At 40.4% G+C, this 27916-nt stretch overlaps 1 protein-coding gene across 4 annotated transcripts in view; it reads right to left on the bottom strand.

The window, feature by feature from the left end:
• Nucleotides 1–4167: 4167 nt before the first annotated feature.
• VLDLR (very low density lipoprotein receptor) overlaps nucleotides 4168–27916 on the bottom strand; it is a 38681-nt gene continuing 14932 nt past the window's right edge. Inside the window, exons 3-19 of one of the 4 annotated variants that reach the window (XM_002742895.6) lie at nucleotides 24660–24782; nucleotides 23123–23245; nucleotides 21095–21466; nucleotides 20876–20998; nucleotides 20667–20789; nucleotides 19778–19897; nucleotides 19549–19674; nucleotides 18886–19057; nucleotides 18115–18333; nucleotides 17276–17394; nucleotides 16530–16669; nucleotides 16068–16209; nucleotides 14423–14569; nucleotides 7415–7498; nucleotides 6959–7039; nucleotides 5665–5834; nucleotides 4168–4819 (exon numbers count right to left, since the gene is read on the bottom strand). In XM_002742895.6, coding sequence (XP_002742941.2) covers nucleotides 4784–4819; nucleotides 5665–5834; nucleotides 6959–7039; nucleotides 7415–7498; nucleotides 14423–14569; nucleotides 16068–16209; nucleotides 16530–16669; nucleotides 17276–17394; nucleotides 18115–18333; nucleotides 18886–19057; nucleotides 19549–19674; nucleotides 19778–19897; nucleotides 20667–20789; nucleotides 20876–20998; nucleotides 21095–21466; nucleotides 23123–23245; nucleotides 24660–24782 — 2420 coding nt within the window. In that variant the 3' untranslated portion in view covers nucleotides 4168–4783. The remainder of the gene's footprint in view (nucleotides 4820–5664; nucleotides 5835–6958; nucleotides 7040–7414; nucleotides 7499–14422; nucleotides 14570–16067; nucleotides 16210–16529; nucleotides 16670–17275; nucleotides 17395–18114; nucleotides 18334–18885; nucleotides 19058–19548; nucleotides 19675–19777; nucleotides 19898–20666; nucleotides 20790–20875; nucleotides 20999–21094; nucleotides 21467–23122; nucleotides 23246–24659; nucleotides 24783–27916) is intronic. The other 3 variants (XM_017973349.4, XM_017973353.4, XM_017973357.4) reach the window with 3 other exon arrangements.

Below are 27916 nucleotides of genomic sequence, written 5' to 3'. Positions count from 1 at the left end.
GTAACTTCCCAAGGTTCCACACACAAGGCTGACACAGAAGTCTGTGCTGTTAACTACATTACCTGCTGCTTCTAAACAACTACCTGGCCACCGATCTTTTTCCTTAAGCACAGTGAAGAAAAAAGCCATTTTTGATATACTATGTGGTAACCTGCAGAGCACAAACTCCCCACCCACAGCTGGTCTTACTCTTGCCTCAGTGTTCATGGATGGAAGGAGATTTACAGGAGAATACTGGGTCATTCATGGTCCTACTTTGTTCCTGTTTCTCAGATGAGCCAGGCTCAAAAATGTGTAACAGACTCAGGAGACATGATAAAGAGATGGAACACCACTGTTAGCTGTTTGTTAGTAGCCTATTTATCTCTGGACCCCGAAGTTTCATATCTAGAGCTTCACTGGTAAAATGCATTCAGCTTTTCGTGTGTGAAGGTAGATATGAATGGGATATGCAAAGATGGGTGATATTCTTCACATGCAACTGTTTTGAGCTGCAAATCTTCCAGGCTGGATTTGAGAGACATAAGTTTGAAAAATGCCAGTGTTCCATTTTCAGATTCATTCCCTCCATATTTGGAAATAAGTACCTTTGAAGAATTTTCTACTTATATGTATTCCTGAACTCTCATACTTTAGGTCCATGATATGGCTGAAGCATGGATGTGCAATTTTTAATTTCCCCCTCCGAAAATCATACTTGTCAGGATATTTACATGTCGTTTTTTAATAGTACAATTCTGGAAGAGAAGAGAAGTCATTACAAGCCCCTTCTGGCCTTAAAGAATGTATAATACCAAAAATGCCTAAAAATATTTTATTTAAGAAAGTGGAATCGCTCGATGTGCCCTCCCACTGTGGTTAGATGCCTACCAGACCTCGGTAGACAACAGACCTCAACTAGGGCTAAGTGTGCAAGACTGCTGAAGTACATGAAAAGCAACTTGTGGGCTCAGGTACTGTCAGGCATAAAACAAGAATCCATCAATCTGTGAAATCGCTCGATGTGCCCTCCCCCTCTGGTGAGATGCTTAACGGACCTGGCGAGATGCTTAACAGACCACAGCAGACAGTGCACCTCAGCCAGCAGCCACCAACAACATGCAGCAGCAGCGGTTAGCACTGATGCAACTATTGTCACTGCCTCCCCACCTCCAGGGCTTGCAGAATATATAATACCACAGGGGATTATATATATATGTGGTTTTTAGGTACTGCCTCATTACCCACAATGAGGGAAGCTTCTTTCTACTTTCTGCTACTTGCTACTCCTACTTGTTAAGAGTTTGATGTATCGGACCCTTTTGAGAAATGTCTATGTCACAACTACATTCAAGATAAAACAATTATGAAATGGAAAGGCTCAGATTTGGGGATCAAGATTAGCAGGCTGCAGTCATTGTACTTGAACTTAAATCAGCAAAAGTGTATCTGGTTTTTGCAAGTTTTTGCCACCATTGAAAGCCAAAACTATAGTTTTCATTTGGATTCAAAATAATAAACTGTTTTACTAGGGTAAGATTTCACTAGTAAGAATTGTAGGAAATTATTCCAATTAGGTTACATAATATGAGCATTAAGTGACCCCTAGAATCTTTAGGTTTGCGCTGAAGATTGTTAAAAGGTAGACTTGAAGTAGGTCTCCCATTTCTACAGCGTTCTGAAGAATTAGTCTTTTAATACCCTATTGTTTGTTATTTAAAGGTTGGCTTCTCATTTTTGAGAAGAGCTATTTGACTTCCCCAGATATAAGGAACAGAAGCAAATGCCAAAGGTAAAGCTTCATTTATTATTTTGGGGCTTGTATTAATCAAGAACTAAAGAGGAAGAGATACCAAGGCTTCAAAACACCTATTAGAATGTTTTAAGGGAGCTGGTTGAACAACTAGGACTATTTTTGCCAAATAGGTAGCTTGCAAAGGGCATTTAAAAATTTGGACAGTTGAACTTGGATGGATTTCTTTACCAGAGGCCACAAATCTGTTTATTCATCTATCAATCCTTGTGGCAATTCCTAAAATTTCTGCAGGGTCCATTTTCAGTCACTTTGTATGATAGGCTCATCTAACTCCAAATATTCTCCTTTAGTGTGTGAAAACCTTCATATTTTACCTCTTAATTATCTTCTACATTAAACTCTTGATACACAGCAAACTTAGCCCAACACATTTCACATAGAATTAATGTTCTTGTTTGGGTAATAAAGTCTAGGGCTCTCGTCATTCATGCAGTATTATTACAAGCTGTATTGACTAGCAGTTTATACAGTCATATAACTATATTAATTTTTTACTTTTATAATTTTTTTAGTAGAAATAGGGTCTCACCATGTTTCCCAGACTGGTCTCAAACTCCTACCTTGGCCTCTGAAAGTGCTGAGATTATAGGTGTGAGCCATTGTGCTAGGCCTTGCAATATAAATATTCTTATCTCAATAGGAATACCTAGTTTATTTCTTTAAATGAGTTTGTACCTCTTAAGTTGGGTACAATGAGTTGTACCTTTGCTTCTTACTGGGGAGGACCAGGTAAAAAAAAAATGAGATGTTTTAGACTCTTTGAGGGTTGGGAATTTGTACCCAGAACCTGAAAAATCATACCAGGGACAGGAATTCAAATGATGATGATGATGATGAAGAATGCTTTATTTGCCAAAACAAACTTTGGGCCTTATGATTAATTAATACTGTATAATCCTTATAATGTGGAAAGAACTAGTATCAAACTTTAAGCTTCTAAAAGGGAATTTGGTATTACTCCAGTTAAAAAAAAAATCTGTGTTTTTTGTACCATAACAGGGTCAGAGCAGCAGCCAGACTCTGAAATGGCTTTCAGAGTTCATGATGAATAGTAACCCACTTACCGAACAGGCACTTCAGCTACTCCCTGTCAGCAGGCCACACCCTGTTCCGTGTAAGGACTAAATGCAAGGTAAGAAAAAGGTGGAGAGCAGACAGTTCTATATTCATGACTACGTCCTTTTCCTTCTACATACTTGACCTCCATACCTCCCATCAAAAAAAGGTCCAAGGCTATCTTTTCTTTTTCATTCAGTTGACCAAAATCACACGTCTTAAGGGCATGCCTTAAGACAACAGAATCAACTTCCCCTTCATCTAGTAATATTGACTTCCTTGCTTAAGCCACAAGCAAGATATTAACTGCCTTATATTACATAAGCAAATGAAATATGAGTCATCCACTGATTCATCTTCTCTTCATCCTCTTGCTACTGTGTGGGGCAGTCACGTAATCCCAGAGGAATTGCTGTACCTTCCGCAGTCTACTCTCCACCTCGCTTGGGATGCACAGCATCCACCCGGTGCTTCAAGTCTTGTGTCTTCCCTTGCTTCCGGGCATCCTGGGACTTCAGAGAAGTAATGGCCAACCTAAAGGAAAATTCAGACTCCTCATCTGCTCTTCATACTGTAAGTTCCAGCAATTGTCCATAGTAAGAATCTGCCCTATCTCAGCCAGGATAATAATTTAAGTGATATTACAAGTATAGTCTTCATGAAGTCACATTAAAACAGTAATTTTAAGCTTTAGCTTACATAAATATGTAAGGGCTTATGAAAGCAGGTTTCAGCCCTAGCCCCAGAGTTTGATTCAGTAGATCTGGGATGGGGCTGAGAACTTGCATTTTTAACACATTCTCAGGTGATGCAGATGCTTCTGTTCCCGGGGCCACACTGAGAACCCTGCCTTAGATTGTTCAAGAATGGCATTGCTTGCTATCCTCCTTGGCCATCTTCACAGTAAGACAGTCTAGACTTTTATAAGAGGCCCTTAGTCATGCCTTAGAAGGCACTTGTCTTTGACCTATATAAATGACAGAACATGGAAAACAGAGACTTAACTATAAGAAGCAGAATTCATAGAAATCTTAGTACATGTTTCTCGATTAGGAAACAAGTTAACAAGAAAAGAAACTCCTCTAAGCAAGAGGAATTCTAGGTACAGACTAAGCTAGCTTCTTTTACACAGTAAGAAATATTTCAGGAGCAAATGTTAAATAGCACTTCGTTTTTCAGCTAATACTTGGGTGTAAGAGAAACTAGGCCAGTTACAGGCTTAGTTACACAACATCAAGAACTATACCTCACATATTTAGTTAGAACACTTGATACTACTCAGGCTAGGAGTTCATCCTAGAGGAACAGGCACAAACCATGGTTAAGCTGCTTGGTTTAATTTTTGAGCACTTGAAAAAAAATGTACAGTAGTTTGAACACTCGGTCTTTGCAAACCTCCACTGAGGTCAAAGATTTCATTCATACGTACAAAATTAGTTTACAAATTTTTTTTGGCAATTTCATCTTAGTAACCCGTTTTTTCCTATTGCCATTGTCCCAACCATTGAAAAAGTTTACAATAATTTACATAGAAATATTTTCAAAGTGCTTAAGAATAGTGATTGTTCTCTGGGATATTTACAGATGGCCTATACAATGTATGTACAGGTGGTATACACTATAGCACAAGTTTCATTGCTGAAATATGGCTTTCTAGGGAAAGTGCATATTTGGCCAGAGGTGGCAATACTGTCTAGAAATTCAAGGGTTACAGACACTTGGTAACCACATCCAAAGCTGAAGTAGAATGTGGACAAGAATATTTACAAAAGTAATGTAAAAATGGTCAAGTACACAAGCTTGATCCACGCAAACGTATCTTGATGTTCTTCCAGATGAGAGGAAGAAAGAGACTTCAGCTGCTGGCTCTGTTACCATTCCGATGGGGTTATTACTGTTTTAGACCTCAAAGGTCAAGACTTGTCTCAGAAGTCAAGCTAGATCATCATCTGTGCTTACAACTGATATCTGTGGAAAAGAAGAAGTATGGAATGAGCTTGGTGATCACTCACTCACGGCAACTCTAGTCTTTAAAATGGACCTTGCTTTTGAGTCGGTCATTCGAACACTAAGTGTGCTCAGAAGAAAAGTCAGATACAAAAGAGTAACAAGTCGTATCACTCATGCATTTAACCTGAATTCAACTGTACTTGCTTGGTAGTGAGTTAGGACAGTGTGACTGATTTCTGCCTGAAAGTCTTGGAGAAAAATGTGAAAAGCTATATGCATGTCAATAACTGACCACTGTTCTGTGTTTCACCAGAACTTGAGAGGAGAGTGGTCAATACTTGTTTTCCTCAGCCTGTTCCCTGTGTGAAGGCCAAATACTCCACTTGGGTTTCATCTGAAGAACAAGTGATGACTACTGCTGGAAGAAAAGCTAGCTATGGTAAGTGTGATGGGATACTATTTAAAGCAAAGCATATAGTAATTTTGGCTATGTGAATCTTACTCAATACACCACTGACTTTAAGCCAACTTCCCTATATATGATATGCTAATTTACTTTCAGATATCCAGTAGGCAATGGATTTAATAGACAAAGAGCTATTTGGTTCATGCTAATATTTACATGTTATTTCAATAAGCAAAAATATCTTAATATAGTGGTGACCTTAAGTTGACCCACTTGCTATTGGATGACGGTTAGATGCTGATCAACTGACTAACTTATGTTCTACACCATCTAATATCCAGGTAGCAGATGAGATGTTTGGTGACTCCATCATCCTAATGGCTCTCTCTAGCCCAGGTCTCCTTTCTGAAATGTCTGACTTCAAGCCGTGGTGTATAAAGACCCAAAGCTGACTTACTGCTGGGTACGTGTGTCCAACAGAAGCACTGTGTCTACCAATGTCTATGGAGAGGTCCTCTTCAGTGGTTTTCAAGTACACAGGATTGTCAAAGTTCATGCTTTTCATATTCTTGTGTTGCCAATTCCGCCACATCAAGTAGCCACCTACTGCTGCCATCACTAAGAGCACTGAACAAAAAATCAGACAGTAGTTAAGTGAGCTAAGTCTACTATTAGAACATACAAGAAAGGTAATAATGTTCAGGAATCTATAATAATTGTAAAAATGTCATGTTTTATTGAGCTAGGTTAACTAGAAGTTGGAATTAACATGGGCCAGCAGCTTGAAACAACTTCAGCCCAGAGGTAGTTCTATGCTCTGGAGCTGGGGATAGCCACATCCATTCAGGCAAGTGCAGAGTCCTGGGTCCCACCTTAGGCTGACCAAATTAAAGTTGCAGAAGATTCTGGAGAGCTATTCAGGTGGTCCTGCTGTGTTAGCTAAGCTTGGAATCTAGTAATTTGGACAAAGCAGCTATTACAGCTAAGTCCTTAGTTTTAGAGGCCCTTTTCCATAGGTTTGAAAATTCTTTTTCTGTAGTTTTGTTTTGTTTTGTTTTAAGATGGAGTTTCGCTCGTTACCCAGGCTGGAGTGCAATGGCGCAATCTCGGCTCACCGCAACCTCCGCCTCCTGGGTTCAGGCAATTGTCCTGCCTCAGCCTCCTGAGTAGCTGGGATTACGGGCACACACCACCATGCCCAGCTAATTTTTTGTATTTTTAGTAGAGATGGGGTTTCACCATGTTGACCAGGATGGTCTCAATCTCTTGATCTCGTGATCCACCCACCTCGGCCTCCCAAAGTGCTGGGATTACAGGCATGAGCCACTGCGTCTGGCCCAGGTTTGAAAATTCTTAATTTACCCTCAACAAATCCTATAATTCTTTAAGAAAGCATTTAAGCATTTGTGCATCTCCTCTGTATGAAGCATTACACACATTTCAAAGGGGAACAGAACTGTACGCTGGTTAAAGGGACTTATAAAAGGGGATATGCCAGGCTAACAATGCTGAAGTAGAAAGCAGTAAGTACCTTTCATTGACTGTTGAACATAATTACTGTGGCAAGGGCACAGCTGAAGAAGATAGGAGCCTTAATTTAGTGTACCATGTCGGGGGCGGGGGGGGGTGGGGGGGGGGGCGTGGATGAAATTCAGTGTCTTAAGTGCTATTACAGCATAAAGGACCAGGAAAGCGGTAGCTGCAGATGAATAAGAAGTTCTTGAATCCAGATGTATAGGAAATCTACTTACAGAGAGGAAGAATGGCCCATGCAGCAGAAGTCCCTTTTGGGGGAACACTGACTTCTGATACTGCTGTGGTCACATTGATCCCTACAGAGGAATAAAAGCGATCAGTTTGGAAGGGGCTGTATTCAGACTTAGAAATTAACCCATCAGGTAAGGAGCCAAAACCTTTGCATCCAATATTGCTGTTCAGTATCTACTACAAATGAATACCAGGAACAACTCTGGCCTAGCAGTATTTGAGTCACATGCTGTAATAGCCATTTCACTGACAGTTCTCTATTAGAAACCTTAATGGTCAGTCAGGATAAGATATGCAAGTTTTAAGTCTTCGGAGTTTAAGTATAGGTTACAAATTGGGGCAGAACTAGTAGTTAAAGGCTGCATTAATTATTTAAGTCATAGATACAAGGAGTGTAGCTGTTAGTTGAGATTAACAGTTTGCAGTACTGAACTCAATACCTCCAGGAACTAGTCCACTAGTTGGTGAAATTTCTGTTGTGTTCGTATCTTTTGTCTCACTGTAAGTCACAGTAGTTGCAGTACCTGAGTTATAAAAACCAAGAACCTGGTTAATGCCAAGGTTCCAGAATGGCTGGCTGTTTTGCCCAGACAAGCCATACATAGGTTATTTTAAAACCAGGTAAAAGATTACTGGCAAGATGGCCAAATAGGAAGAGCTCCTGTGCGTAGCTCCCAGTGAGAACGAAGAGGAAGGTGTGATCTCCGCATTTCCAACTGGGAGTGGTTAGACAGTGGGTATAGCCCAAGGAGGGTGAGCCAAAGCAGGGTGGGGCACTGCCCAACCCGGGAAGTGCAAGGGGTGCAGGATTTCCTGCTCCTCATGAAGGTAAGCCATTAGGAACTTTTTTCCCATGGTCTTTACAACCTGCAGACCAGGAGATTCCCTCTGGTGCCTACACCACCAGTGCCCAAAACTGGGCAGCCATTTGGGAAAATACCAAACTAGCTGCATTTTTTTTTTTTTACTCCAGTGGCACCTGGAATGCCAGAGAGACAGACCATTAACTTTCCTGATAAAGGGGGGCTGAAACCAGGGAGCCAAGTGACCTGGCTCAGCAGGTCCCACCCCCATGAAGACGAGCAAGCAAAGATCCACTGGCTTGAAATTCTTGCAGAGAGCACAATAGTCGGCTTGATCTGGGTTGTTCTGGCTCAGTGAAGGGGAGGGGCGCCTGCCATTGCTGAAGCTCCGGTAGGCAGTTTTAACCTCGCCTGTGTAAACAATCTCGGGGAAGTTTTTACAGTGACTGGGCAGAGCCTGTGACAGCTCAGCAAGGCCTCTGCAGGCAGACTGTGTCACCAGACTCCCTCCTTGCTGGGCAGGGCATGTCTGAACAAAGGCAGCAGCCCATCAGGGACTTCTAAAGCCCCCACCTTCCTGACAAAGAGCACCTGGGAAAAGGGGCAGTTGTAGGTATAGCTTCAGCAGACTTAAACGTCCCTGCCTGGCTGCTCTGAAGGGAACAGTGGCTCTCGCAGCACAGCATTAGAGCTCTGATAAGGGAAAGAATGCCTCCTCAAGGGGCTCCTTGACCCCAGTAGATCCTGACTGGGAGACATCTCCCAGCAGGAGCTGACAGATACCTCATACAGGAGACCTCTGGCTGGCATCTGCTGGGACTAAGCTACAGGCAGCAGTCTGCTGTTCTGCAGCCCTCACTGGTGATTCTTAGGCAAGCAGGGTCTGGAGTGGACCTGCAGTAGAGGGGCTTAACTGTTAAAAGGAAACCTAACAGAAAGAAATAGTTTTGACATCAACAGAAAGGACGTCCACTCAGAGACCCCATCCAAAGGTCATCAACTTCAAAGACCAAAGGTAGATAAACCACTGCAAAAAGGCTGAAAACTACAAGAACCAGAATGACTCTCTCCTCCAATGGATCACAATGGAACAAAGCTAGATGAAAAATGAGTATGACAAATTGACAGGAGCAGGCTTCAGAAGGTGGGTAATAAACTTCTCTGAGCTAAAGGAGCATGTACTAACCCAATGCAAAGAAACTAAGACCCTTCAAAAAAAGGTTAGATGAAATGTTATATGAAATGCTAGCATAGAGAACAACAGAGATAACCTCTGAATACCACAGTATGAGAATTTTGTGATACTTCAGGATATAATCCAGAAGAACTTCCCCAACCCAGCAAGGCAGGCCAACATTCAAATTCAGGAAATACAGAGACCACCACAAAGATACTCCTTGAGAAGAACAACCCCAAGACACATAATCGTCAGATTCACCAGGGTTGAAATGAAGGAAAAATGCTAAAGGCAGCCAGAGAGAAAGGTCAGGTTACCTACAAAGGGAAGCCCATCAGACTCACAGCAGATCTCTTGGCAGAAACTCTACAAGCAAGAAGAGAGTGGGGGCCAATATTCAAAATCCTTAAAAGAATTTTCAACCCAGAATTTCATATTCAGTGAAACTAAGCTTCATAAGCCAAGGAGAAATAAAATCCTTTATGGACCAGCAACTGCTGATAGATTTTGTCATCTTCAGTCCTGGTTTACAAGAACTCTTGAAGGAAGCACTAAACATGGAAAGGAACAACCAGAACCAGCCACTGCAAAAACAAACCAAATTGTAAAGACCATCAACACTATGAAGAGACTGTATCAACGAACAAGCAAAACAGCCAGCTAGCATCAAAATGGGAGGATCAAATTCACATAAACACATTAACCTTAAATGTTAATATTGTTATGTGTGAATTTAAATGGAAATGAGTTAAATGTCCCAATTAAAAGACACAGACTGGCAAATTAGATAGAGTGAAGACCCATTGGTGTGCTGTATTCCAGAGATCCATCTCACGTGCAAAGACACACAGAGGCTCAAAATTAAAGGGATGGAGGAAGATTTACCAAGCAAATAGCAAAAAAAAGCAGGGGTCATGATCCTAGTCTCTGCTAAAACAGATTTTAAAGCAACAAAGATCAAAAGAGACAAAGAAGGGCATGACATAATGGTAAAAGGATGAATGCAACAAGAAGAGCTAAGTATCCTAAATATATACACTCCCAATACAGGAAGACCCAGATAAATAAAGCAAGTTCTTAAAGACCTAAAAAGAGACTTAGATTCCAACACAGTATTAATGGGAGACTTTAACACTCCACTGCCAGTATTAGACCGAGACAGAAAATTAACAAGAATGTTTAGGACTGAACTGAGCTCTGGACTAAGCAGACCTAATAGACATCTGCAGAAATCTCCATCCCAAATCCACAGAATATACATTCTTCTCAGCACCAGATCACACTTAGTACAAAATTGACCACATAATTGGAAGTAAAACACTCCTCAGCAAGTGCAAAAGAACAGAAATAATAACAGTCTTACAGACCACAGTTCAAATTAGAAAACTGCACAAATACATGAAAACTGAAAATCCTGCTCCTGAATGACTACTGGATAAATAATGAAATGAAGGCAGAAATAAAGATGTTCTATGAAACCAGTGAAAATGAAGACACAATGTACCAGAATCTCTGGGACAATTTAAAGCAGTGTGAAGAGGGAAATTTATAGCACTAAATGCCCCCAAGAGAAAGCAGGAAAGATCTAAAATTGACACACTAACATCACAATTAACAAAAAGAGGAGCAAGAGCAAACAAATTCAAAAGCTAGCAGAAGACATTAAGTAACTAAGATCAGAGCAGAGCTAAAGGAGGAACACCAAAAACCCTTCAAAAAGAATCAGTAAATCCAGGAGCTGGTATTTGAAAAGATCAACAAAATAGATGCACTGCTAGAGAGCCTAATAAAGAAAAAAGAATCAAACAGATGCAATAAAAAATGATAAAGGGGATATCACCACTGATCCCACAGAAATATACACTACCATCAGAGAACACTATAAATACTCTATGCAAATAAACCAGAAAATCTAGAAGAAATGGATACATTCCTGGACACTTCCCAAGACTAAACCAGGAAGAAATCATTAGACAGCTAACAAGGTCTGAAGCTGAGGCAGAAATTAATAGCTTACCAACCAAAAAAAGCCCAGGACCAGATGGGTTCACAGCCGAATTCTACCAGAGGTACAAAGAGGGGCTGGTACCATTACTTCTGAAACTATTCCAAACAATAGTAAAAGAAGGAATCCTCCCTAACTCATTTTATGAGATCAACATCATCCTGATACCAAAACCTGGTAGAGACACAACAACCAAAGAAAATTTCAAGCCAATATCCATGAAGAACATTGATGTGAAAATCCTCAATAAAATCCTGGCAAATTGAATCTAACAGCACATCAAAAAGCTTATTCATCACAATCAAATCAGCTTCATCCCTGCGACGCAAGGCTGCTTCAACATATGCAAATAAATGCAATCCATCACATAAACAGAACCAAAGACAAAAACCACATGATTTTCTCAATAGATGCAGAGAAGGCCTTTGACAAAATTCAACAGCCCTTCATGCTAAAAATTCTCAATAAACTAGGTATCAATGGAACATATCTCAAAATAATAAGAGTTAGTTATGTCAAACCCATAGCCAATATCATACTGAGTAGGCAAAAACTGGAAGCATTCCCTCTGAAAACTGGTGCCAGACAAGGGTTTCTTCTCTCACTACTCTCTTCAAAACAATATTGGAAGTTCTGGCCAGAGCAATCAGGCAAGAAAGAGAAAGGATATTCAATTAAGAAAAGAGGAAGTCAAATTTGTCTCTGTTTGCAGATGACATGATTGTATATTTAGAAGACCCCATCATGTCAGCCCCCGTCTCCTTAAGTTGATAAGCAACTTCAGCAAAGTCTCAGGATACAAAATCAATGTGCAGAAATCACAAGCATTCCTATACACCAGTAACAGACAACCAACCAAATCATGAGTGGACTCCCATTCACAACTGCTATAAAGAGAATAAAATACCTAGGAATACAGTTGTTTTCACAACTGTATTCACATACTTATTCACAACAAGGGATGTGAAGGACTTCTTTAAGGAGAGCTACAAACCACGGCTCAAGGAAATAAGAGAGGACACAAACAGATGGAAAAATATTCCATGCTCATGGTTAGGAAGAATCAATATCGTGAAAATGGCCATACTGCCCAAAGTAGTTTATACATTCAATGCTATCCCCATCAAGCTACCATTGACTTTCTTCACAGAATTGGAAAAAACCACCTTAAACTTCATATGGAACCAAAAAAGTCTGCATAGCCAAGACAATCTTAAGCAAAAACAACAAAGCTGCAGGCATCACCTACCTGACTTCAAACTATACTACAAGTCTACAGTAATCAAAATAGCATGGCACTGGTACCAAAACAGAGATATAGACCACTGGAACAGACCAGAGGCCTCACATCTGCAACCATCTGATCTTTGACAAACCTGATAAAAACAAGCAATGGGGAAAAGATACCCTATTTAATAAATGGTGTTGGGAAAACTGGCTAGCCATGTGCAGAAAGCTAAAACTGGATCCTTTCCTTACACCTTAAACTAAATTTAACTCCAGATGGATTAAAGATGTAAACATAAGACCTGACACCATAAAAATCCTGGAAGAAACCCTAGGCAATACCATTAGGGACACAGGCATGGGCAAAGACCTTATGACTAAAACACCAAAAGCAATGACAACAAGCCAAAATAGACAAATGGGATCTAATTAAAGAGCTTATACACAGCAAAAGAAACTATCATTAGAGTGAATCGATAACCAACAGAATGGGAAAATATTTTTGTAATCTACCCATCTGACAAAGGGCTAATATTCAGAATCTACAAAGAACTTAAATTTACAAGAAAAAAACAACCCGTCAAAAAGTGGGCAAAGGATATGAACAGACATTTCTGAAAATAAGATATTATGCAGCAACAAACATATGGAAAAAAAGCTCATCTTTACTGGTTATTAGAAAAATGCAAATCAAAATGATATTGACATAGCTCATGCCAGTTAGAATGGCAATCATAAAAAAGTCAGGAGACAACAGCTGCTGGAGAGGATGTGGAGAAATAGGAACACTTTTACATAAATTAGTTCAACCATTGCGGAAGATAGAGTGGTCATTCCTCAAGGACCTAGAACTAGAAATGCCATTTAACCCAGTAATCTTATACCCAAAGGATTATAAATCATTCTATTATAAAGAGACATGCACACCTATGTTTATCATGGCACTCTTCACAATAGTAAAGACTTGGAACCAACACAAATGCCCATCAATGATAGACTGGATAAAGAAACTGTGGCACTTATACATCATGGAATACTATGCAGCCATAAAAAAGATGAGTTCATGTCCTTTGCAGAGACATGGATGAAAGTAGAAACCAATGGTTGGGAGGTGGGTGGGTGGAGGGAAGTAAAAACCATCAATCTCAGCAAACTGACACAAGAACAAAAAACCAACCACCACATGTTCTCACGCATAACTGGGTGTTGAACAATGAGAACACATGGACACAGGGAGGTGAACATCACACACTGGGATATGTTGGGGGTGGGGGCTAGGGGAGGGACAGCATTAGGAGAAATAATGTAGGTGACAGGGTGATAGATGCAGCACACTACCATGGTGCATGTAAACCTATGTAACAAACCTGCACATTCTGCACATGCATCCCAGAACTTAAAGTATAATAAAAAAAGGGGGGAAAAAACCAGGCAAAATAGACAAACCATTGCTGAACGAAGTTGTACAGTTGATGTATTAAAATTGAAATAGCAGTCCTCATGCAAAAAAGAGATATATGAAACTTCGCAAAAAACAGTGTTAAGAATTTGACAATCCAAAATGATGGACAACCATATTTATCCCTCTAAATGACATCCCATGTTCCTGGAAACTACAAGAAATGTTCTCAAGATGCTCTGGTATACCAGACTGTCTTGCAACTAACTTCTTGGTAAACTGAGCTAATCCCTGCGGTGACCATGAATTAAGCTAATAAAACCCTCACCAACCTTATCATATGAGCTCCTTGATCACACAAACGAGTTTAATTTGCTACTTAATCCGAAGGTAAGAACAGAAAACTAAATGCAAATGTGGTTGAAGTGTTATTTTAGGGTAACATCACCCACTGAGGCAATGAGGTCTCCTGGAAACACAGCCTTCCTCAAACATAATGTCTGCTCCCCCTTTTGCGGAAAAATGTTAAGACCTCATTTAATTACCTGCATGTTGGCTAGCTCAGTGCAGTTATGGGACTAATTGGTACAAATTAGTATAAGGTATATTGACACTTCAGTCTCCTATAAACTCATTTCATGTTGAAATGCGTTAAAGTCAGTTCTAAAGAAATGACATAGGAAGCTGGCATACAACAATAGAGATATCTTCTCAAATCGATTCAGAGAATTAGTTAAAACAGAATTCTTAAAAATCCAAGCTACTTGGTATAGTTTGTGTCTTAATCATATTGCTTGTTGTATGTTCTACTTGTGGTTGAAACACAAAAAGCCTTACTTTGGCAGTCTCGGCCATTTTCCTCTAGATTGTACCCACTGGGACAGGAACAGGTATATTTTGGAGAGTGATCATTAATCTGTGGTGCTGGCAGGCATAGGTATTCACATCCTCCATTCTCCCTGTCTTCTTCACACCAATTTTTACCTAGTCAGGAAAAAATATACCATTAAAATGGGTATTCCAGTGCCTAGTATATATACAGCTTTGTTCTACATGTTGAAGACCTGAGTCCTTGCCCCCAAGAGCTTGTCTGCTCTGTCAATCCTCCAAATGAGAGCAATATCAAGGAAGAATAAGTATGAAGGTATACGCAGAATGTTCTAAGGATACCAGATTCAAAGCGACCTCCTGGAGATAGACTGTAAAAGTTCTGTCTTTAAGAGATAGGTATCAAAAAAGGGTGGGGAAGGGAGGTGTGGGACCAGGACTGGCTCTCACTATTGGCCCAAGGCTTAGCATGAAGGCTCAGCGGAAGGAGACTAGGTGTTCTCCTAGTTTTCTCTTGACTTGCTCCAACAAAGTGAAAGGAAACTCAGCCTTAAAAAGGTTTGAAGGTTTTATTTAGATAGAACCAGCCAAGTGTTTTCAGCAGGAGATAATATAACCTGATGTGTTTGAGAAGCTACAAAATCCTGTATCAGGTGTGTCACGGGGGAAAACAGGTATTATGAGCTGAATTGTGTTCCTCCCTAAGATTAATTCTGAAGTCTTAGTACTTCAGAATGTTACCTTATTTGGAGATAGGATATTTACAGAGGTAATCAAGTTAAAATGAGGTCATTAAGGTGGGCTGTAATTGAACATAACTGGTATTACAGCTCATGCCGGGGTAGGCAGATTACTTGAGGTCAGGAGTTCGAGACCAGTCTGGCCAACGTGGTGAAACCCCATCTCTACCAAAAATACAAAAATTAGCTGGGCATGGTGGCTCATTCCTGTAGTCCCAGCTACTCAGGAGGCTGAGGCACAAGAATTGCTTGAACACAGGAGGTGGAGGTTACAGTGAGCCAAGATTGTGCCACTGTACTGCAGCCTGGGTGACAGAACAAGACTCAGTCTCAAAAAACAAAAGGAACTCTGGACACAAGCACATACAGAGGAAAGATGATGTGAAGAGACACAGGACGAAGAGCACCGTCAACAAACCAAGAAAAGCAGCTTCGAGCAGACCCTTCCCTCACAGCCCTCGGGAGGCACTAAACCCGCTGGCACCTTGATTTCAGACTTCTACCCTCCAGAACTCTGAGACAATAAGTTTCTGTTGTTTAAGGCAGCTTGTGGTACTTTGTTGCAACAATCCTAGCAAACTAACAGTAGAGAAAGTTTGTAGCACAAAAGCTACTTTGGAGGTTACTGAAAAAGTCTTAGTAAGAGGGCCTTAAGGCCAAGGGGACACGGATGAAACAGAAATAAAAGCTCTGACACTTGAGGCTTGGGAGGAAGCTAGGAGCTGAAGTTGAGGAGCCATTTCTCTAAGACAGCAGAAATAAAAAGATAATGTGTGAAATGTTTGAAGTAGGATCAGCAGGGCAAAAGTTCCCTTTTAAAGAATGCTGAGTTGCCAAGAGCAACTGACATTCAGCAGGTTCTGTGTCATGCTGCTTCCTTAAAGTGGTTATTAAGGACAGTTTCTCCACGGTACCTGATGGCTGTACAAGTTCATGATAGACAATGATGTCTTGGGCATCATTAAGGTTGTTGACTAGAGTGGCTAGCTCCAATCCAGTGAATTTATTGGCACCATAGACTGCTTCATTTTCCCCGTCTATCCAGTAGACACGATCCTGAAACAGAACCCCTCAATTAGCATGTACATCCAGGATTAACACAAGCCCATTTCTTAGGTCATCATCAATCACTTCCCATTTAATGGACCAAGTTTATTGAATGCTGATCTGGGACACTACATATAAAACTGTAAACGAATCAAGTTTAGGTTAGAAGTACTTCTGGGACTTAGTATCCAATTTGTACCAGGTTTTAAGCAAAAGCAGTTTCTCAAGCCATGCTCAGCTCTCTTCCCTCCACCCCATGTGCCTTTTATTTCTCCTCAAAGTGCTATAGTAGCTCAAAGGTACACACTTCGATGTGACACACATCTTACCTCAAATATTGTTAGTGCAAGAGGATGAGCTAGGAACTCCAGAGACTTTAGTACTATCCTACGATCTTGGCCATTCAAGTCCACGCTGGATAACATGTGCAACTTAGAATCAAGCCAATAGAGGCGGCTTTTTATAAGGTCTAGGTAGGAAAAGAATTGTCATTACATGATAAGCTACTACTGCTCTGGCTTCCATTTAAAGTATCTAATGAATTAGTATTCTACTTTCATAGTTCTTTCTTTCTGAACAGGGGTTCCGCAAACCTTGCGAAGCAGCATACAGAATCTGTATCCACATTCATTTTTGGGGACCGACAGGGTACCTGAGATTCTCAAACTAAATGACTTAAGAAATGCTAATCACATTACAGCAAATACTAAAAGAGTCTAGCATTTGTCCTCCCAAAAGCCAGAAGAAAACTGTTAAAAGCCTGCAGTTCAGGAAATGCTAAGGCACTCATGCCGGGAATACTTGGTATGAGTGCGCCCAAGACCCAAGATTCATGGAATCTGTGTCACATATTAGGCCCAACTGGACATCAGGCCAGCAATTACAGAATGCATAATTTGCTAATCCACCATCTTACTTGTGTTGTTCAGTTACTCCATCGAAAATTCCTGCTAGAATTTAGATGGAAGCAATAGACATATCTGCTAGTCCAGAATTCACCATGGAGATAAATGGAAACACTATGAAGCTGGCTGAGTGGGGGGGGGGGGGGTTCAAGGAGGAAGAACATACATACCCAGTGTAATTCCGTTTGGCCACTGGATATCCACTGTCACCAGCGGACGTCTATCAAATCCATTCATTCCTGCTTTTTCTATTTTAGCTGGTTCACCCCAGTCTGACCAGTAAACAAAGCTGTGAAGAATTAAATGAGAAATAAGCCCCAGTGGTTTAGAAGGAATAAAGTCGTAGGTTGAAACAAAAGTTTAAAGTTTGAGCAGAAAACTCAAGGGAATCTCTAGTGACAAATAGTAACATTTAAGAGTCTAAATTATGTTCCAGGTAAGTAAAATTGAACATTAAGAATCTATAACCTCATTATTAACTGTAATAATCTACGTTTGTTTGACAGTTAAATTTCAGCCAGAAGTCACAAGGTTACGTTTCCTTTCTAAAAGGTCGGTCTTTCAGAGGAGTGAAAGATGAATATCCTTTATGTTTCACAGCAGGGCTGGCTGACTGAGTTCTATGAGGCTGCATGGGAGCCAGCTGTGATGACTATAGCCTTAGTCAACTTCCTAAGCTGCTCTTCTAACCCAGCAAAGTATTCAGTCAAAATTTAAAATCAGATACAGCTTTTGGTACACATCAAATCAGGAATGTAATTCATTAATGTCAACCCGCGGTCAGTCACACGAGAGTCAGACAGAAGGGACCTGTCATATAAATACGGCTGTCCCAGGGTCACTCAACTGGGGCACCACTGATATCTTGAATTCTAATTCTAATTCTTAGTTCTTCATGTGGAAGACTGATAAACTTTGAGATTTTAGTACTAATTCAGGTATGAGAAAGCTCCTGATTTACACAGATACCATCCAAAAGGCTACATGATGGATAACATAGACTACAAACCCAGAGAGTGGATCCACAGCTATGGAGGCAGGCTCTCGCAAGTCCGAGTTAAACAGGAACTTCCTCTTGGTTCCATCTAGGGTAGCTACTGAAATAGTCTTAGAAGCCGCATCAGTCCAGTAGATGGTCTTGTACACCCAATCAACAGCAATGGCTGCAGGATTATAGACATTGTCGATCATTTTAACATGTCTACCAACCTTGTCATCAATTGAGGCACTGAAACAGAATAGGTCACAAGAAATTTAAGAGTGACACCATTAGAGCATGGAGAATGGACTTGCTGCTTACAAAATGGTCAATGAATCAACACCATAGCTCACCACTCAAATTATTTAACCATGCTGCTTACTGATGCTAAATTAATAATGCTATAGATTATCTAGTTGCTGGTATGTATTCTATATACAACAACAAATTTCTAAGTGAAGCTACTTCAGTATCCATCATCTGAGTTACTATTATTCCCAGTAAGAAAAGGCTCTACTACCATTTCTATTTGTAGCAACAATGAATAGTTCTCAATTAACTGTAGAGAAAAGGGAGAAAATATAAAAAATATGAAAGATGTCATCTTTTACTTCATAGATAATTGTTAGTTTCTAATTAGGAACTGACAAAATTTAATAATAGTGTTAGATTTAATGTCTCCAGGTAATTAGATGCTAGATGGAGCTAGACACAAAAGAAACTCCTCCAAACTATCCCACAGATCACATCCCAAGTGGCAATGACTTATGTCAAGACACCGTGAATGGAACCGAAAGTTACCTGAAGATGGCCTTTTGGCTTAGATCGGCCCAAAATAGTTTCTGAGCAGCAATGTCAGCATCAAGAGCCACCGTGTTTCTTAGTTGTTCAACTAGTTGGATATATTCTTTCCTCTCTAAGCCAATCTTCCTGATGTCTCTTCGATTAGTAAAGATCAGACTTGGCTCTCTGCCTGCAATATGGAAGTCAGGGTTACTTAGTTTTGCTTTAAACAGGCAGCATCTTTCTAAACCCCCTCCTCCCAGCAGAGGAGCACTTAAAAAGCAAAGGTATTGTGGAATACCTAGGTAGTACCTGTTCTGGAATTCCTGCCCCTGGGACCTGCAAGTGCTTCCTATGGTTTAGAAGGCAGTCCTGGGGGTACAGCCTTCAACAACAGGGTGGCTGATGAATAAGTCACTTATTGGAGTTGCACTCAAGTTTTGGAAACAGTAAGTATGCCAACCTGGTAGGTATTCATGGTATCATATGCAAAAGGAACGACTAACGCAGATGTGTGGGGGAGAGATCTGCTATTTAACCTATACTGCTGTATTATGAAATTAGCAGCATCGTTCTCAAGTATAATTTCATGTTTAGTCTGACAATTGTAGTCACTGGGTGTACCTTTTAGAGCACTTACTCGTAAAGGTACAACAGCCACAACAGTCCAAGTGCATTTACCTACTGCCTTGCACACGCCAGTGGCAAGATCCATTTGATAGCCACGACTACATTCACACTTGTAACCGCCTTTTAAGTTGATACAAATTTGACTGCAGATTCCCGGATTTTGGCATTCATCAATATCTAGGAGGAAAATTAGAATTAGTCTTGTTGCTCCTATACCTTACTAGGTACATACTGCCCTTTCCCATCGCCCGCAGGGTCCAGGTTTTCTTATTAGACTCACCTCCACAGGTTTTCCTATCTATCAGTTCAAACCCAGCTGCACAGTCACACTCGTAGCCTACAACTAGGTCTTTGCAGATATGGGAACATCCACCATTATTTACCAAGCATTCATTTACATCTGGAATAAAAATGCAGCAGTTACTTGACAACTTATTTTCAATTAATATCTGTCTTTCACATTTAAAAAGCAGGCTATTTGTGATAACTTATCTAGTTGGACCAGTCAAACCCATGATTTGACTAATACCTAATCATTTGTTTTATATATGTGTTTCAGGGTGGATTATCTATCTCCTTAGCAAGTTACCTGTTAGTCAAGCAGCATTTAGTCAAGTGTCTCTATTGCTGATCAGATACCTTTAAGGAGGTTAAACTATAAACTAGTTTGGGCCGAGCAAGGGTGGCTCATGCCTATAATCCCAGCACTCTGGGAGGCCAAGACAGATGGATCATCTGAGGTCAGGAGTTCGAGACCAGCCTGGGCAACATGGTGAAAACTCATCTCTACTAAATGCATAAAAAATAAAAAATAGCCAGGCATGGTGATGGGCACCTGTAGTCCCAGCTACTTGGAAGGCTGAGGCAGGAGGCTGCTTGAACACGGGAGGCAGACGTTGCAGTGAGCCAAGATTGCGTCACTGTACTCCAGCCTGGGCAACAAGAGCAAAACTCCATCTCAGAAAAAGAGAAAAAAGAAAAAAAACAAAAACTGTAAACTAGTTTGTCCTACCTGGGCTTTTAAGTCATAAAGTTTCACTCTGAAGTCTACAGTTGAACTTCGGTACATTAAAAAGTTTAAGCAGCCATCATGTGGGTTCTACACAGTGTTAGCCATACTGGATTGTATCAAATGTCCAGGCTCTGTATTGGGTAACCCCTTCACTTACGACATTCTTTCAGGGGCTCATCGCTCCAGTCCCTGCAGTCCTGCTCCTGGTTACACACTTTGCTGATCTCTATGCATTCTCCACTTCTGCACTTGAATTTTCCAGGGCCCAAGCACTGATTGACTACAAAGAGAAACAAAGAAGAGAGATGCCATGGATGGGTCTGGTCAGAGCAATCCACTGTTTAACCAACAAGAAGAGATCCTTACCATTTTTGCAGTTGACTTCATCGGAACCGTCAACACAGTCTCGGATACCATTACACTGCCTGCTACCATGGATGCAGCTGCCATCCTCACATTCAAACTGGTCAGGTCTGCAAGTTCGAGAGGCTATAAAGGGAGGAAACACCATGAAATGAAGCCAACAAATTGTCCCAGTTGATACAGGGAAGAGAACTGCACATGCCATGCTAGAAAGCTACTTACGACAGTTGACCTCATCACTGCCATCCTTGCAGTCAGGGTCCCCGTCGCATCGCCACTTCTTATGGATGCACTCGCCAGAGCCGCACTGGATCTCGCTGGCTGGGCACTTGGTGTGTATAACTGGCTGGCGGCCACACTGCTCCAGGGACTCATCAGATTGGTCGGAGCAGTCTGCATCATCATCGCACACCCAGCTGATGGGGATGCAGGAGGAGGTGCTGCACTGGAACTCATGGGTGCCACAGGTTGGCGGGGCACAGTCCAGCTCATCGCTGCCATCGCTGCAGTCATCCTGGCCATTGCATACAAAGTTCCTGGAGATGCAGCGGCCAGTGGAGCAGGTGAACTCATCAGGGCTACATGTTATGTTACCTATTAAGAGAGAGGATGCCCCATTCAAAGTGCATCAAGATTGGTCCTTTCAAGATTCTTGGCCCAAAATCTAATACATTGATCTTTAATTATTAATCCTAACTTACTAGTCCAACCTAAAGGCTAAAATGGAAGATTTAAATCAATAACACAGTCTCATTGTACAAAAAATGCAGGCACATTATAAATAAGAAGAAAAGAAATAAAGGACCAAGAAATAGTTGAAGACTGAAAATTAATTTGAGATGAGAACCACAATTAACTGTGAAAGTGACAATGGTAATAACAAACCATAACAAGAGATTTCTTTTTGGAAGGCAGAGATTGAGTTGTCCTTGAATCAGCATACTGTTTGTCAGGCCAGATCACATCACTAGTTGAGAATATATCATGCAACGTAATACTCACGACAAGCATTAAGATGTTGTCACCAAAAAGAGGTGAACCACATACCACCATACATGGTTCCTCTTTTTGGTCCTTTAAATAAGGATCAGGAATAACGAGTCATCTTAAACACTTTCCATTTTTAAAAAGTCATTGCCAGGGCTAGAATCACCATTTAACATCAGATATGCTGATAATGATAAGCTAGTCCTACCAGCCAATTGGTACTTTTACTTAAATTCCTGCCAAATGTTTCAAGGTCACAATTTGGTGGCAATTAGAATAGAGACCACGACTCTCTTGGGAAGCAAAGTCTAGACTTATAAGGGAAACACTTGGCAGCACCAGGGCTTACCAATATGGAAAACTCAATTCTAGGATTGAACAGTAAAACTCATTGGACTAGGTGCAGTGGTACTGACCTCAGAAGGCCACTTCTGTACACAAGACTGGTATTTCAACTGTAAATGCCCTGAGCTCCCTTGACTACTACCATATCAGGAGGCCCATGCTTGTCAGACTTGGGATCTGTAGATTTTAGAGGCTCTATAGAAAGGGCGGTAGCTTGAAAGAACGTTCAAAGCACTGTTTGTTCAACCTAGCGATTTTCCCAGGCCCTCACCTTCAACATGGAGCATTTTATTAAAGATTTTCCAAGATCAGAAACATGAAAGAATAGGAAACAGAGTTAGCTTTCAGAGACAGGAACTGTAACAGGAGACAAAGGTATCACCAGCTGGGTAGACTTTTCTTTGGGTATCTGAGGTAAGATGTTAATTCATGCTTCTGTGTCTTATTTTTTTTGAAAAGTTATGGCAGAATCTAGTTCAGGAGCAAAGAAATGCTTGTATAACACTCAAAATAATTTATTCCAACAATCCAATCAAGTTTAGACCTATGAATGTATTTGCCTATCCTACTCATCTTCTAGTTTTACTGAGCCAAAGTGCAAAAGACACATGGATTACTATCACAAGAAAGGCAAAAGCCCACATAATTGCTGCTTCCCTGAGCTACTTCTACACGGAAGTGCCTTGAATGACTTACCTTCTTATTTCTATTCGCCTAAAAGAAACACCAAGCAATTGTCAATTGCCACATGAATATCTTTCAGGGTTTTTATGAGGGACAACTAATTGAGCAGATAGTGAAGTCACTGAAAAGTGAGTCAATGTCAGTGCATCTTCATGCTTAGGTTAGTTTCCCCTGCCCACCCTTGCTTGAGGAAAAGGATCTTTGGGTTACGTCACTCAACACTGATCTTCTTACCACAGTTTTCTTCATCTTCTCCACTGTCACAATCATTTTCACCATCACATCTCCAGGACACTGGGATACACTGAGTAGAATGGGCGCCACAGCTGATTTCATTTATGCGGCATGTTCTCATATCTGTTGATGATATACAGTCTCAAAAGAGCCTCAAAACTGATCAATGCAAAGCTGCTGCTTCTGTGCTGCTTGAAAGCGCTAATACCTGCGACTCAGTAGCCTGGCACCCTGGTGAAATTTGACTAACTGGCTGAAGTTTGGGGAGCTCTTTCACCAGCTCCATTCCTTAGAAGCTATACCAACCTATGCAACTTGGCAGTGTACGTGACAGCCTTGACCTTGTCACTCCTTCAAGGTCCCATGATATGCTCAGTTCTGGCTTTTGTTTTACTTGGCATGGTGAAGTTTATTGGCTGGCCTGCTCCTAGACCACTACTTATCTGTTGGATATCAAGTGGGCACACCCAGATATTGTCACCTAATCTCAACTACATGAAAGGTCAGACATTCAAACACTAAGAAATCTTCTATTGCCTAGATTCCTTTACAGGCCTCCTTCACAACCTCCTTTACACTGGCATCTTGCAAAGTAGAAAATGCCCTAATGCTTGACTTGACCAGGTCATTCTCCACTAACACTTGGGGCTGAATCTTTGTACAACCTGTCTTTAGCTCACAGGTTTTTAACTCGCTTGCCTTGACCAATATTACTCTCCTCACTTCTTATCTAGAAAATTGAAAGTAACACCCTTATCTTTCTTTCTATTTGATTTTCTTTCATAATCACATTTCAGACCTAAATTTTGTTCATGTTAGTCCTTTTTTTTTTTTTTTTTTTTTTAGCACTTCTACCAGTACAGGCCTCTACTGACTTAAAACGAACTCTAAGACTTTCTTTGCCTTGACATTCATGTGACCTCAATTTATATGATCCCAAACCATCATGGGTTATGGTCTCAGACTTTTTCCTAAGGACACAGATATACATTTGCAAACCTATGAAGTTTCTCTTATTTAAGAACAAGATGTAAGATCTTCACTTCAGTAACTGCAGGTTACATGTGTGTCAGAAGTCACTATATCACACAATTACTAGCTACCTTACTTCTTCAGTAATAGCTTTTTAATAATATGAGAAGCTGTGCTTCTAAAAGCTTATGCTTGACCCATGGGGAACCCTCACTTCTTGACTTAGCTTCCAGGACCAGAGTACCATCTGCTCAGAGTCATTATAATCAAACATTTGAAATCTATGCACCTAGTCAAGGAGTTCTTGATTGAATCTGCTGACTTCAGTTTTAAGTATTCAATAGTGAAGCTACCCAAGAGAACGTCAGTCTTGTTGGACCAGGGAGAATATTCTTTTAAGGAGGCTGATAAACTGGTAATGATTTGACTGACCTTGGTGTCAGTTGACCTAAACTTTAAGGCAGGCAAAGAAAAATGAATACCAAGTAGTAGATTAAGCCATACTTAGAAATGTGAGACACGGAACAACTTGGGAAAGTTCAAGGCCAAAGCAAGTTACACTCACGGCACTGTTCTGGGGTTTCATCTGAACCATCTTCACAGTCAGGATCTCCATCACACTTCCAACGGCTGGGAACGCACTGGCCATTGTTGCACACGAAGTCAGATTCGGCACATGTCTTCTTTACTACAAAAGTTTATTTGAAGGGTTAAAGTTGAAGTCACTTACTCACAGCCCTAGCTTCATCTGAGGGCTCATACTGCATTTTGGCATGTTTTCCTCTAAAAAACAGCTGAGTCAATGGGCACTCAACTGCCAATATTCAGGAGACCTTCCGAAAAATTATTACTATTATTATTTTTCAGAGGAGGAAGATGCTCACTTGAGATATTTGGAGGAAACTGAAGTAAAGGTCAGACAGAGGTTGCCCATTATCTTATAACCCAGAGATACCTTACATTTAACTTCCTGCCTGTTTTGTAATGCTGAGATTAAGTAACACTTTCATTCTCTACATGCATTTCTTCCAAGTCATTTATTCAAATACTTCATATGTTTAACAGCTAAACATTCCATCTTCTGGAATGGACTGGATCATAGTAGAACTGTTTGCTGTGGACTGAATATTTGCTTCCCCCCAAAATTCATGTCTTGAAATCCTAACCTCCTATATGATGTTATTAGGAGGTGGGGGTCTCTGGGAAGTAATGAAGTCATGAGGGTGGAGCCCCCATGGAATGGGATTAGCACCCTTATTAAAAGAAACCAGAGCACTTGCTTTCTCTCTCTGTTATCGACTATGTGAAGACAGTGAGAAGATGGTCACCTGCAAACAAAAAAGACGGCCCTCACTGGATAGCAGATCTGCTAGCACCTTGATCTTGGACTTCTCAGCCTCCACAACTATGAGAAATAAATTTCTGTTGTTTTAGGTACCCATCTATGGTATTTTTGTGAGCACAGTCTGAGCTGAACAAGACACTGTTCAAGGGGCATCCCTTAACAACACATGCATTTAGTGTGGAGAATGAAGGCCAAACCCCAGTACTAAATATTGTCGCCCATACTGGTCTACAGAGGCAAATGAGCTCCTCAGGTAGAAAGGGGAGAAAACTCAATCAATGTGACAGGAGATGCTGTATTTAGAATTCAAGGGAGAGAAGATTTTAGTCTTTCTAGCCAAGGGGTAGGCTAACATCAATCAGCTAAAAGTTGCTGAAGCTGTCAGTGCTAATATCCATAACTGACTGCTAGTGTTCAAATAGCGTAAGGAAAGGAATTGATTCTGCTGCTAATTCTTCCTGGGGCAGGTCTTTCCCCTATACTTAGGGTTACCATGAGTTTGTTGTCCAAATTGGGACCATGATTGCAGAAAAGGGACACTGTTATTTATATCCATAAGATAAGCATAAACCAGTGCTGTCCTAAGCAAACTGGGCAGCTTGGTCACCCTACCCATGAAGGAACCACAGAGAAGGATGAATCCTGATATAAAGTAGCCGCACAGGATACTCTAAGCTTCCCTAAGCTTATCTTTCTTAGATTATATTCTTTCTTGCCTATATGCTTATACTTTTGACCCAAATTCCTATTTTAAAACTAACTCTTTGACAGATATTCTGTGAAGGCAAATAAGTGAAAAATTCACAATTTGCTGAACATTTGAAAGGGACTATTCTCAAGTCACTGGTTTAAACCAGGTAGAACTCTCAAAGCTTAGAGTTTGCCCTTGGACCCCTCTGGTTCAGTGTAAGATACTGTCAAGGGGAGAGATAGTGATTACAGTTAATTTCTAGAACATGGGTGACAAATTACAATTATCTAAAAAGGATTATCTCCCTGAATTACAGCCAAGGAAACAAGACTGGCCATGCTAGCTTTTAGAATCATGCCTGTCTCTAAAATCACCGAAATACCCAAGCACTAGTGTTAATGAATTAAGTGCTATTCAAGGCCTATATTCTCCTGAGCATGAAGGAAGACGTCAGAGGGTCTGCAGGGTTAGTTGCTATAATTCAACCTGTGATATTCTTTGGAAGTTGCAAGAGAAAGAGTAGCGAAATGGCTATAGAGAGATCCCATAATTTTAAGTCTTAGAAAATTAATGAGGATGTGAAAGATTGGTTGTATACCACAGAGTTTGAGTAAAAGATAAACAGAGACAGACAAATTGCTGTAGGGTTATCTTTCTTCATTTGGAGCATGGACTGGGAGGGTAAAGAAAGGATATTTGAATTAGGCCTTGAGAGACCAATAGAAATTTAGATGTGCTACAGAGGAACAGAATTAACAGTTACATATTTAGAGTACCTAAATTGCTGATTAATTAGCTCAGCCTAACACTATAAAAGAATGGGTTATTGGGATCAGCAGAAGCACATGGCTTATAGAATCTAAGATTAAGTTGACTATGCCCGTTGACATACTGGAAATAAAGAACCCTGCTAAATATTGTAACCAAGTTCCATATTAAGAGATTAGACCACAAATGGGAGGTAGCTTTGGAAGTTTTAAGTTAATTCCATAGCTTTCCTCTTCCACAGAGGAACAAAGTAAGCATTCAGAGCTTCCCTGATTGTCATGTTCCCAATTTCTTTCTCTATTGTCACACATGGAAGATAGAGACAAATTTTGGCAAAGCATTTTTCTCATGTCAAATGCTCTTGATTAGATTTACATCTACCTCCTTTTCTTTCCCAAACTCTCCTACCATGTGGCTAATAGAGAGCATTTATACAAGACTATTTTAGAGAAATCCCAAGTTGACCCTGATTAGCTCCTACTGAGTCAGACGGTAAAAGGAGACTTTTACAACATAAAGAGAATAATTACTTTTTTAAGAAAAAGCAATGGGTTTTGCCAAATATATAGTTTAGAATAGAGGGAAAAACTGCTACTTACAACAGGAAAATAGTTGACAAGAGTAAGGACTCTCTAGGGAGATATTTAGTGAGAGAACTAAATCACCTAGGTAACCCAGAAATAGCATGGGACTCAATGTCTTGTGGAATAGATTAAATTCTCAATGTTAAAATACAAACGATGGAAAAGTATTGCACAAGAGAATTATTCTTGGTCCTGAGACTGGATTTAAATTTCTTCCCTGAGACTGTAGAATAGGCTTTTTTTTTTTTTTTTTTTTTTTGAGGGAAATACTTTATATTTCATGAAAACAACTTAACATTATAATTGCTTTATTTGTAATTCTTTATTTTCTCTACTTCCTCTCCCTCTTCACTTCCATGTTCAATCTCTTTTTTTTATTGCATTTTAGGTTTTGGGGTACATGTGAAGAACATGCAAGATTAGGCTTTCTTATA

This window comes from Callithrix jacchus, chromosome 1 (genome assembly GCF_049354715.1).
Source record: "Callithrix jacchus isolate 240 chromosome 1, calJac240_pri, whole genome shotgun sequence".
Classification (NCBI taxonomy): Eukaryota; Metazoa; Chordata; class Mammalia; order Primates; family Cebidae; genus Callithrix; species Callithrix jacchus.
The sequence above is the reverse complement of the archived record's forward strand: the minus strand, read 5'-3'. Positions and strand labels throughout refer to the sequence as shown.